Source organism: Bactrocera tryoni, chromosome 3, assembly GCF_016617805.1.
Source record: "Bactrocera tryoni isolate S06 chromosome 3, CSIRO_BtryS06_freeze2, whole genome shotgun sequence".
Taxonomy (NCBI): domain Eukaryota; kingdom Metazoa; phylum Arthropoda; class Insecta; order Diptera; family Tephritidae; genus Bactrocera; species Bactrocera tryoni.
The window spans coordinates 2,635,383-2,648,631 of NC_052501.1; the positions used below are offsets into that span (position 1 = coordinate 2,635,383).

The 13,249-nt window shown below is 39.6% G+C and overlaps 1 protein-coding gene across 1 annotated transcript; it reads left to right on the forward strand.

The window, feature by feature from the left end:
- The first annotated feature begins 7,551 nt into the window (after positions 1-7,551).
- LOC120773027 (putative gustatory receptor 57a) lies at positions 7,552-8,949 on the forward strand. The gene is made up of 3 exons (XM_040101957.1): positions 7,552-8,499; positions 8,594-8,755; positions 8,830-8,949. The coding sequence occupies exons 1-3, from the start codon at positions 7,552-7,554 to the stop codon at positions 8,947-8,949; spliced, it is 1,230 nt and encodes a 409-aa protein (XP_039957891.1).
- Positions 8,950-13,249: the final 4,300 nt, after the last annotated feature.

Genomic DNA, 13,249 nt, shown 5'->3' on the forward strand with positions numbered 1-13,249 from the left:
TGATTCCATACTCTGCATTTAAACTGAGGTCTTAAAGTTATATGTACCGTATGTGGCAAATACATTCAACTCCCATTGATATGCTTGTAATTGTAGTCAGCAATGGTACTGATTCGTGCCTACAAACTTCGATGCGCTGACCTGTATAATTATAATGAGTTAAATGCATTGACGATGTTACTGCCATGCTGCTGAAGCGTTGTTGTCGGCTGTCATTGTATACTGTATAGATATAGTACTGTCTTTTGCAGTGACTCTCACAGTGTTGCATTTCGTGCTATCAGCAATATACTGAGTCAAGGTATTAAGGCAGATCCCGCGACGGAGTTCATACTTGTTGAGTTGTAGGTCGGTTGTTTGTGATGCCGAAAATTTTGCTGTATCAGTTTGCGAAGCACATCAATGGTTTGCTCCCTTCCGTTCTGGAAATTTCGATGTGAAAGATCCACTTCGCTTTGGTCGTCCTATCGTTGAAAAAGTCGCTGAAATTATGGAAAAGATTGACCAGTACCAGGTCACATAAGCCGCCATGACATCGCTAAGGAACTGAACATTCATAATCAAACGGTTTTGAACCATTTAAAAAAGGCTGGCTACAAAAAGAAGCTCGACGTTTGGGTATCACATTATGAATCGAATCGAGGAGACGAAAAGTGGTTCAAATACGACAATACGTGGTGAAACTCAACAAATGGTCGTAAAGCAAAGATTGACGCCTCGAAAAGTAGTGCTGAGTCTTTGGTGGGATTGGAAAGGAATCATGCACTATGAGCTGCTCCAATCTGGTCGAACGATTGACTCTATATTTAAATGTCAACAACTGATAAGATTGAAGCACGGAATCGAAAAATACGGACAGTATTGATCAACAGAAAGGGATTCGTCTTCCATCAGGACAACGCTTGACCACACACATCTTTGATGACTCGGCAAAAACTTGGAGAGCTTTGCTGGGAAGTTTTATGTATCCACCATATAGCCGTGACCTTGTACCAACGGACTACCATTTGTTTCGGTCAATGGAGAACTTCTTTGATGAAGTAAAGTTGGCTTCAAGAGAAGCCTGTGAAAATTACTTTTTCGCCGAGAAACCAGATCATTTTAACACTGATGGAATAATGTCTCTAGCGGTTAAATGGTAGAAAGTGGTTGACCAAAATGGTACATATTTGGTTCCTTAAAGTTCATTATAAATATAAAAAAAATAAGTTGAAATTTAATTAGAAATACGAAAAGACTTTTTCGACTATCCTATATTACTACGAGTGAGTATACACCTAGCAGCTCAGCACTACCATCCATAAGAAAGCAAACTCCGTTCGGTACTGTAAAATTTATTCTAAATAACTGCTCCTTCACTGCCCATCAACCCAACTTCGATGCACGACTATTTATAGAATTGGATTTTATACCTTATTTATCAACATCCGCTGAACTTAGTTCGAAAATATCTTAAACCGGACCACAACCAGTTTTCAGTATCCTTTCCGAAATCGGCATTTATCTACACGCAGTACCTGATGTTCGCCTCCACGTTCTGGGTGCATCCTGCAACAAATGTGTGAACCAAGTATACGCTCGGCTGTGGGGTTCGCATTTCGAGGCGGCACGAATATGTGCGTGCGCGTGTTTATGCTTTTGGAATCCGGCAATTAATTAGCCTTTCTCCTGCCACACCCAGTTACTACAAGCCCGATGTATTCGTAATGTCCGTATATTTGCAATATTTACGGCTGCACAAAAACAACAACAACACTGTTAACCAACAAGCCGACATCTACCTAGAATGCAACTAATTACAGCATATCAGGAGGATTGCGTCACCCAACACACTCACGGCAAGTCTTACAGCTCTCTACGCATATGCTAATGTTCAATTAGTGCGAATACTTGACGATAACGCTCTTGATGCGCACAACGAGCTTGCACATTATTCAGAGCGATGTTCGGCTTAGAATTACAGAATTAGAGGAATGATGCGGAACCGTGCAGAGTGACGGAGAGCCGCATGAGGGAGTGTAGGGGAGAAGCTTTAGCCAAATGGGCGGACATTTATGTGGGCGTTAGGAGGCTACAGCCATCGGCCATGTGTCTACGTGTCCGAGTTAATACAAATTGACCTAATAAATATACGCTTAGCTCATTTGCGAATCGCCGGATTCTAATGTAGAATACATATACTATATATATGTATACCTGCATTTGTGAGCTGATGCTTTGGCGGACACTTGAACAGTTGCATTATGAAGTGAGCGATGCTGCCGAGCTCAGCGGTGCGGTTTGTGGCACGTGTAACTTTGCGTGTATGCGAGTTTAACTGCATCTGAGTTCAACGCGGTTGGGAGTAACCGAAACACTCACGTAATTAACTGGGTTAATTAATCAATGCTGAAGTGTAATAACCGCGTGACGTACGATACGTGGGTGGACGTGGACCTCTGCCGGGGCCCGGAACTATTCATTCATTGTTGGCAAAGTTAAATTGTTAATTAGTTCAGGCAATGTAACTTTGTTCGAGCATCCGCTCAGTAGCGCTTACACGCTTTTCATTTAGCTCATTAAAATTTCAAAAGAGCTGCTAATTCTCGCACGCTTTTGTCATGCGGCGTTTTTATATATTGGAGGTACTGCTGCGAGAGATATGTATAAACGATTTTGCGTACTTTTGATCCTCTCAGCATTTACTGCATTTCGTTTACCATTTTTTATGAAGATTTTAGTGGACCTCCTTATTAAAAAGGTTATGGATATGAGAATCAGTGTCTCGTGGTGTACCTAGATTTCCAAAAGGGTGGAAAAGATGATGAAATAGAGCACAATTCCACCAACATTGAATAGTCTTTCGGTGGTTTGCGTCCTTTTGAAAGTATAGCATTGGATTTGGAATAGCTGAAGAGAGTCACTATCTTTTTCTTAAAATAACATAATCTCTTTTTTGAAAAATTTTATTCGGGAATCGCTTAATGCTTACAAATCAGGGATGCACGTTTTATATTCTTGAAATATGTTGGACTGATTATTATAGTTATCTTTACCTAAAATTTGCTTTTAATGCCAAAAACTATTCGACATAGATTAGATTATATTAGATTAATAATTGAGGACTACATCGTGACCTAAGGTCTATTGTGCCCTCTCCTAAGTCACAACGACTCTCCTAGCCTATACTACTAGGTCCTATTGAGCCGATATGATCCCTATTTGGAAACATGGGTCCAAGGGATTTTATCCTGCGCCCAAAAACTGCTATGCAGTCAATTAGCAGGTGTTCTGGAGTATCAGATTCCAAGTCGCAGGACTGTAAATTCGCAGGAGAAGCCAGGTCCATGTTATATAAGAGCTTCCTGAGTTTACAACGACCAGTGTAGAAGGCGACAAGTATAATGAGTTTTCCTCTTGGAAGGTTGATTACATATTTAAACCTTTTAAGGTCGTAACCATCCATTTGCTACTTGGCACAGCGCTTGCCTAAGAGTTGTTGCCAAAACCTCTCCCAACCCACAGCTTTATACTTGCGGAGCAGCTCCTTTGTGGTATGGGTATCAACCACAATGAAAGATTCGAGTCCTACCATGTTGGTGGATGCTGTGGAGCCGGCAAGCTCATCTGCCAGTTCATTTCAGGCTATACCTTTGTGACCTGGCATCCAAATAAGGTGCACTCGGTTATTTTCCGCTAGGCTATTCAGCCATTCTCTACACTTCTGCACCGTTCATGTGATCAACCAATCTTGATGTGTATATTTGGAACTCTTCCGACTGTTTCCACGTCTGTTGAAGTACCTTCGAGAGTGAAGAGGCATTCAATGGAAGAAAATCTGTTCTATAGTATAGGTCCTGAAAGTACTTCAAAAACTTTCTAAGATTATACTGCTAAAATATAAAGACAACAAACTATTGAAAGTGAATGATCGAGAATTAATACACCATTTTTTGTCTCCTTAACAGGACAATAGTATTAAATTTGCTATGAAGTTTGTAACACTTAGAATATAACGTTGGAGACGCTATAAAATATATATAAATGATGAGCTGAGTCGAATTCGTTATATCCGTCATTTTGACTGTCCTTACACGTGTATATTCGATAACTATTCCTTCAATTGTTGAGATATCGAACTGAAATTTTGCTCACGTCCTCTTCTGCTCATAAAACTGCTCATTTGTCGGAACCGCCGGATATCGGATCACTGTAGCATATAGCTATCGTACAAACTTACCCCTCAAAATCAAGACTAATTTCTTGTTATACCCTTTTATTCTATTAATGCACGTGTGAAGGTATTATAGCTTCTGTGCAGCCAAAGGTAACATATTTTCTTGTTACGGTTACCATTAAAAAATATGTTATGCAACTGCTGTGAGCAATATTTAATGAGTGCCAATAACTTTGAGGGAAATGGATAGACAAATAATATAAAAAGTTAGTATGAGTTTATTCTCAACGTTTATGGTATACAAATATCACAATGATTTCAAAGCTTCACGCTGTATTATATTTGGGTTAGTAAAACGATCGATATTAATTGCGTTACGGTAATAATTGTGGGAATTACCGAAAGCAATAACTCACACAACAACAATATTGTTCACCAATATCCTCATAGCTTTCCTGTGAAGATGATAAAAAAGCAACGCACGAAGCAAGAAAAGAAAACATAAGGAAACGCATTAAAGGTCATTCCATTGCGAAAATATTCATGAAATGGGAATCCCGTTTGAAATATAATACAAAACGCAAATAAATCGTCAATCGTTATTGATACATCAGAGCCATGGGTGCCTTTGAGTCGCGCATTATTGAGAAAATATAAATTACAGTTCACCGTAGCTCGCTGGACATCAAATCACTGAGCGGGCGTTGGAATGTGTGGATGATTAGAAAAGCAACAAGAAATTAAATGACATAAAAGCGGAATATTCGCATATAGGGGGGAATTGAATGCAATGACAAAGAGGATAAAGTTATTGCCCGGTGGCAAGCTGCTGACACACTGCCATTGACCACGCGGCATGGCCTGCCTTCCAGCTAGCTGAGGAGCGCCGAAATTTGATTGCCGCATTGACAGCTTAACGATGCCTCTGGCTTTCATAAATTGTTTTCGGTAATGGAATTATATTAGGCAATGTGTAATAAACTGATTATTTGATTAGAATTGTGTTTACGCAAGAAAATTGCACAGTGGCTTAAAAGGTTCATGAAGGTTGCAGTAACTTAAAATGTTCATGGCGGACAAAAAATGGCATCAAATTTACAACATTTTTTTGCGATTATTTTTTACTACTTTCGTTGTGAGAAAACCTCAGCAACAGTGCATGGATGAACTTGATTGAATTTTTAGTGATTACGCTCTATCATGGACCATTGTTTATCGATGCTATGGTGCAATCGAGATCGTGGATCACTTCAAGATAAATGTCATCAATGTCCTCTAATATCAGTTATTGTTCCGAAAAGTACTGATGATGTGCGCAAATTGACATCGCAAGATGTTATTTAACCGGATAACCAACCACCGAAGACGATCACTTTTCACCACGACAATGCGAGCTCTCAGACATCGACCGAAACAACTACATTTTTGAGCGCACAAAACATCGATTTTATGAGTTATCAATCCACCGTATAGTCCTGACTTGATGCAGAAAGTTTTCTTTTAATTCCGTAAGTAAGATATAGACGTTTTTTGACCCCTAGATCTTGATGGGAAATATTTTGAAAGGCAGTAAAATGATTTTCGATGATTAATATTTCTTTTAATACTTAATCACTTCACTTCGTCTTTAAACGGATGTTTGTTTGGCTACCCAGAGGATACATGGTCAAAGACCAGAAGTCGTGAGCTGCTTGAGCCATAGGTAAAAGAATCATTTCTGGCCACTTTCAAGTGAATGGCTCTAATACAATACATTTCTTCAGCTCCATCCTCCATCTAAAACCGCATAAGCGGTGTCTATGCCAAAAAAAGAAGAACATTTCTTTTTGTTCTCTAATTGTGAAATATAAATGTGGCAGCACTCGTACATATTTTCTGCCTTCCTGCCAAATCTCAGTTCTCTGATAGTAAGTCATGTGAGTACTAAGCAACAGAGAAGACCAAATTCTTGCTTTCGAAGAAATCAACCATGCGGTCACTTACACGGAGCGGAAACGCCTCATAGGAACATCAAGAGATTATTTCTCAATTACGTCAACGACATTAGACAATACGCCGACCAGACTTCGGACGCAACAAACTTCCGACAAGCACTGACCGCCATTCACAATGGAGCCACCTTTACAACACCTTTACCGACTCCCTTCCAGTAAATGGCGTACTCGGAGTCAAAACACCACCCATTGCAGACGAAGGGCTCGAATTGCTGCGAGAAACGAGAGCGACCTTTGCGTAGCTTTATTTTGGATACTGTAGCTGGTTAAACTCCTGGCCACCTCCTTGCATGCCCCACCAACTCCACTCATTTGGTACCGGTCTCCTTTTAGTTCGAGACCATCGAAACAGCACGTTTCTTGGGTCTTCAGTTAGATGACGTCGACGACAACTTAGCTAATCCTTATCATCCTAACGGCGACGAGGTACCTGCTAAAACAACAACAACAACAACCAAAAGTTTATCACAAAACGAATTAGCTCACCGAAAAAATGTTATACCTTGTATGCGTGAGAAACGGGGGTTGGTTCAAGTACATACGTATCCACTCCAGTAGGAGTTACATTGGTTAGATAAAATGCATTTTGCAATTATTTTAATTTTTCTCCGAGTGGCCTACCGAGTGACCCCACTGTGCATAAACTGATTGCTTTTGAATTCAGGCGTATAAAACCTCGCTCTTCGCATGTTTTCGATTACTTCGATTGCCATACATATTTTCACCAAGCAATAATTTCCTCAAATTTCTATGATTACCTTTTGCATCAACGGGATTGGAGAGGCAAATTTATGTTTTTCCCATCAATTATTTTTATCTAAGGCATTTAATAAGGGAAAAAGTGGAATTTGCATCGCATATTTCAATTTCATGTAGACGAAACGATTACGGGAAGGAAAGATAATAAATGTCATATGTCAACCCATAAAATTTGACATAGATTTTAGAAAAAATATTTAATCCAAAAAAAATTTATGACCGCCTTCAAAAAAGTTTCCTCTATAATCAAAAATCACATTATGTTTGGTCACAGCGACGCTCATCAGCACTTTTTATTACTTGCCTTTGCTTTTCTAGGAGCAAAACTGCAACTATTTTTCACGCATTCACCCATTCAAACATAGAATATATATATTTATTTTGGGGTAACTATCGCGTTGTATCCGCTCTAGAATCATTCGTTTTCCGCACCAATTTTGATGAAGTATCAAAAATGGTGCGCTAATGTGATTAAGCTCACTTTGATTTCATTTCACTAATTCGAATTAAAATGGAGTCCTAATTATGCTAATGGCTTCGTACGAGCACCTTCAGCGCAGCATTTGTAAAAATTACGCAATGTTTGTCGTGCATCGAGAGCTAAGTGTCATTCAGTTTCGGTTTGGACTTCGACACACAATCATGGGCTGGCGGGACTTCGTCTATCGTCCACGCAGCATATACCAAGCGAACGCCTTGCTTGTCTCAATGCAATTTCTGACCGCATGCAACGGCTTTTGCTATCAGAGGGGAAGGTATGTGGTCAACCGCTGGACAATACTCTACACAATCGCCTTGCCTAACATCATACTACTCGCCTTGCTGCTTGGCTTGTATCAGCTGTTTAATGATCCCATTCAACGCGAGCGCATCGAAGCGATGGATCAGCTCAAGTTAACCATCTACGCGTTGGAGGTGCTCATGACGCCTTTGAACCATGTGCTCGTCATGTACTTAATGCTGAGGAAGGTGCGCGACCACATTGCACTCTACGATCGTTTGGATGCTTTGGACCAGCAGCTGATACGCGAGTTCGGGGTGAATTTGAACTATCACAAGCTGATGCACAAGAATCTAATTCAGACGGCAGTTTTACCAATGGTCCATTACTCTGCTGTCACTTGGACCATAATACACGAGGTACCGGATAGAGTGCCGCAGGCTTGCTTCTTTATATTTTTATATTTGTTCAGCACTAGCGGCCCGAATCATACTTGTTACTTGCATGCAGGCTTCGCCCAAATTCTAAGTGTTCGTTTTCGTCTGCTGCAAAAGTTGCTTAACGTCGACTTTTTGTTGTCGAACTTCCCAGAGTTGCGGATATGTGAAGTTCGTCTCCAGTGCCTCGTCGGTATGGTGCGTAGTTTTCACGAAATCATCGATGATATTAATGACGTTTACCGCGCTGCCTTTGTAGCGGTCTTATTGCACGATTTCACGCTGGTCACCAACATACTGTACATGCTTTTCGGTCACTCGATCGGCAAAGGCGATGAGGGCATATTCTTCGCGTATGGCGCAATGTGGCTCATAGTGCCGTTGCACAAATTCATCTCAGCGCCCAACTACTGCAGCCTGGCGGTTGAGGAGGTGAGCTGCCGTTCACACCACTTGAACGCAGGAGTTCACTGAACTCTATGCTTTTATTCCAATGTAATATTGAACTCTGTCACGGCTTTTTCAGGGCAAACGTTGCTTGCATCTAGTCGAACAAATCGACATTTGGTTTCCCAAATTCAAATCGGCCAAACGAATGGTGGACGCCACAATGCACTGGCGCCTGGAAAACAAAATTCAATTCACTTGCGGTTTCAATATGATCTTCAATAGAACCATCATCGCAACGGTTGGTAGTGTGTGATAATTATTTTCAAACTTTTCCAACTTTCGTTGCATATTTTTTCAATTTCAATTCAACAGATAACGGCAGTTGTCTTCAATTATCTGCTCATACTCATACAGTTCCGTATGACCCAATTAATGGGTCAACAAATCGAGGAACAGAAGAACGCTTTGCACGATTGGGTTGGCGACCTTTAAAGTGTGTTGTGGGCAAATGGAGTTATTACACTGGCCAACAAAGGTTCATTTCGTTTTTATCGATTAAAAATGTTATGCACTTTACTAAATTATACAGAATTTTCGTTTTAAGCAAAGTGTAGTGTTTTATTGAAAATATATTACGTTCGTTGAATCCGAAGACATACTTACTTGTATATAGCTATTAGGGCTCTTAAAATATTTAAATAACTTAAAATCGATTAATACGATTCGAATAGTCGTAACTTTGCGATAACTTTTCGAATAGTCGTATTCTCCTCTGCTACGAGTACTTAAATAAATGAAAATTGAGAGTCAAGAACGATGAACCTCATCCAGAACGGCCAGCAACATCAACTGATGATCAACACGTCAATAAAATTAAAGAATTAATGCTTGAGAATCGACGATTGTCAAGCAGAGATCTTACTGGCATCGTCGAATTATTGGAAGAGTCGGTGAAAACTATTTTGAAAGATCATTTGGGCCTAAGAAAAATGAGAGTACTATTGGTTCCAAAGTTACGAAATTTTTTCGAAAAACAGGGTCGATTTTCAGACTGCCAGGATTCATGAAACGTATTATTACTGGCGATGACTATTGGATCTATGCTTGCGACCCGAAAACAGACGGTCAGTCGGACGAAAGGTGAGCCGAAGACGAAAAAAGCCACGCCAAAACAGATGAGAGTTTTCTTCGATTATCGAGGTCTGTTGCACTTCTAATACCTTCTGACCGGCAAACTGTCAACAAGGAGTACCATTTGAATGTTATGGTTTTTTTTTAGCGAAGCTGTTCGTAAAATGAGGCCGGAATTATGGGCCGACAACTTTTGGTTTTTTAAAACGATAATGCACCGTCGCTTACTGCATTGATCCTTCGTTTTTCTCCATATTTTGAACTATAATAATATCGTGCCGTAACCATCATTTTCCCCTGATTTAGCTCGGTGTGACTTTTGGTTATATAAACTCAAACGACCGCTCCGGGGAAACCTTTTTGAGTCCATTGAAGACGTTAAACACTATTCGTTGTGCGCTTTGAAGGCTATGCCGGAAATCTACTTTAACAACTGTTTCGAGGATTGAAAAAAACGTTGGCAGAAGTGTACTGGTGACAAGGGGAGGAGTCAATCTGAAGCTTGAAAGACTTTATATTGGGTATATGAGGCTAGGGAAAGTATTGGACCGAATTCCTTCATTTTCGATTGAAATATATGTATAACAGATATTTTTGATAAAAAGCTGGCTATAGGTTCCAGGGCCAACAACTACAGTATTTGCTTTTGAAAAGTTTTATTCCAATAATTTCACTGGGCGCGTAGTGGAGTTTAAAATTCTGAGTTACGGGATATGGACGTGGTTGTAGTCCGATTTCGCCCAATTTCCATATCGTCACAAAAAACATCATGATAACGTTGTTCATCAAATTTGCTTGAAATTATTCGAGTGGTTCGTGAGATGAAAGATTTCAATTACAGGTGAGCGATGTCACGCCCTTTGACCAATTTTGATATTTCTATATGAACATGTTGCGAAAGTATAAAAAACCATAAAAAGTATCTCCTGTTCTGGAGGAAACCCAACACCTTAAAAAGGTTAAAAGTTATGCAATGAAATCAAGCACAGAATCGGCGATCCAAAAATGTGTCTTGACCAGTGTAACACAAGCTACCACGCGTATATATGTTTGGGGTTCATATGTATTAGCACACATGTGCACATAAGCATCTTACTGTGGTATTAGGAGTTCACTGGAATTTTGCTTCACATAAATCCATTGTTTTGCCACGAGCGTTGATAAAAAGTTTGCAAACTTTTTCGCTTTACTATGAGTAATTGGCTTTTAGGAAAAGCAGTTTCTAATGACAGAAATTTCAATTGGAAAAAGCTTTTGCAATTATTTCCATTGAAATATTACTGTCAACAACCACAAGCAATGGCTCCAGTACTTTACGCTTCCAATTATTGAAAATAAAAACGTTTCTCCGCACAGCCAGACACACCCTTTTTTGCGCTTGTATGAGCAAGTGGCACTAGCAGGTTGACACTGGTCATAGTTTAAAAGACCCCCATTTAGTTTGGGGGGAGGTTGTTTAAGACTTTTTCATAGACACTCTGGTGCCTTTTTGTATTTCCTACTTAATTAATGGCTTTGGTTGCGTTCACATGGTTGCCAAGTACCTTTACACTTTTTGAGCTTTGGGTCACAATTTTAATTAGTAATGCACAGATAAGGAACATGCGTGCAAATTTGGTTTCGAAGCAGTATTGCAGCTCCGTAAGTACGACAAAATGCCGTTTCAGAAGAGTTGAAACAAAATTAATTGTATCGTGATCGCTTGGAGTGTTTGCGACTAGACTTGAAAGACCCTTAGTGCTAAGTTGGGCTGCATTAAAGAAAAGTAATATGTTTACTTCTGGAAAAGGAGACTAATAGGCGTATCAGCTGATTTGACAGATATTCAGAATGAAAAGGGGAGAAATGCATTGAAAGACATATAGATAAGTAATTGAATAAAGACAATAATCTGTCAGAGAAGCTAGTTCAGCAGGTAGTAGGTCCCTTCGTTTAGAAAGTCTGTAGACATTAATTCTTTGCACCCGACTAAATAGGTTATGATGATTTCTATCACAAATGCGATTATAAAATACAAATATGGTATTTAACAAATCTGGTTTAGCAGGTGCATGTAGACATCGATATATTCTGCTTTGCTGTCACGTTTTCGGCCACTTATCATAGTCGAAATCAACGACTCGGCATGCATTCTTAATTCGCTGTATTAATTATGCTCGATAATTATGGTTTCGGGCTAATTAATTGCGCAATTATTAACCTGCAGTTCATTTACTACATATGTAAATCGATTGAACTTAAAAGCTTTAGGGATCGACTTACTGCTGAGCGCAGTTGTTGGAAGTGAGGGGTTGCTGCGCAGAAATTAATCCTTCCGAAATTCCACGTAAGCCGTGACAACTGCTTCATAGAAACTAATAGCAACTGCAAATATATATGGCTTAAGTTTAATGTATACAAGATCTGTTTGAACATATGTATATGAGTTCAGATTTCATCTGGTTTAAGCGTTCAAATTCGGTGGGTAAAATACACTGTTGTCATTTCATTTAATTCAATTTAATTTATTCAAAAAAGAAGTTCCATTAAATTTTGTGTGCGGAATTAAATTTCTGTTGCCGAAATGTTCAAAATGATGGAAAAGGCCTTCGGTGATAATTGTTTGTCGCGAGCATGTGTTTTTGACTGGTGCAAATTATTCAAAGTGGGTCGAGAAAACGTTGACGACGAACCACGTCCAGGACGGCCATCAACATCAACTGCTTATCAACATGTCAAATAAATAAAGGGATTGGGCTTGAGAATCGACGATTAACAGTCAGAGATTTTACTGGCATCGTTGGAATATCGAAAGGATCCGTGAAACCCATTTGAGGCTAAGGAAAGTGAAAGAACGATTGGTTCCAAAATCTCTACATTTTTTCGAGAAGAAGTGTAGCGTTAACGTCTGTGAACCAATTTTTTCCGACTTCCAGGATGTCATGAAACGATTTATTACTGGCGCTGAGTCTTAAATTAGTGCTTATCACTCAAAAACAGATGATCAATCAGCCAATATCATTGCAAAGGTGAGCCGAAACCGAAAAACCACGTCAAAGCAGGTCGATCAAGGTTATGTTGACAGTTTTCATCGATTACCGAGAAGTGGTGCAATCCGAATTCCTAGCGACCAGCCAAACTGTCAACTGGGAATACTATTTGAGTTTTATGCGTCGCTTACGGGAAGTTTTTCGTAAAAAGAGGCTGGAACTATGGGCCATACTGCATTGATTCTTCGTGAGCCTTTTGTCAAATTTCAATCAATATGGTGCCGCAACCACCTTGGTCGCCTGATTTAACTCCGTGTGACTTCCGGGTATTCAGCAAACTCAAACGACCGCTCCGAGGAAACCGTTTTGAGCAATTTGAAGCCGTTAAACATGAATCCGGAAATTGACTTTAACAACTGTTTCGAGGACTGGAAAAATCGTTGGCACAAGTGTATTGGGACCAAGGGGGATTACTTCGACGGGGACGATATAGATTTTATGGATTAAATTAAGAATTTTAAAATAATGAACAAAGTTCTACTATTTTTTGGTCATAATAGTATGTACATATACTGTGAACAGGTACTAAAAATTTTAACGAAATTGTACCGAAGTGACTTTTTAGCTTTTTTGTGGAGAAACACTTAAACTTTTCAGATTAACCGCAGCTTAAACTAATTTATTTTTTGAGT

Bases quoted from the DNA above. Each gene is read 5' to 3' on its own strand.
- LOC120773027 (XM_040101957.1), top strand. From the start codon at position 7,552: ATGGGCTGGCGGGACTTCGTCTATCGTCCACGCAGCATATACCAAGCG. The intron at 8,500-8,593 runs GTGAGCTGCCGT...CGGCTTTTTCAG, and splicing joins GCAGCCTGGCGGTTGAGGAG to GGCAAACGTTGCTTGCATCT. The intron at 8,756-8,829 runs GTTGGTAGTGTG...TCAATTCAACAG, and splicing joins ATAGAACCATCATCGCAACG to ATAACGGCAGTTGTCTTCAA.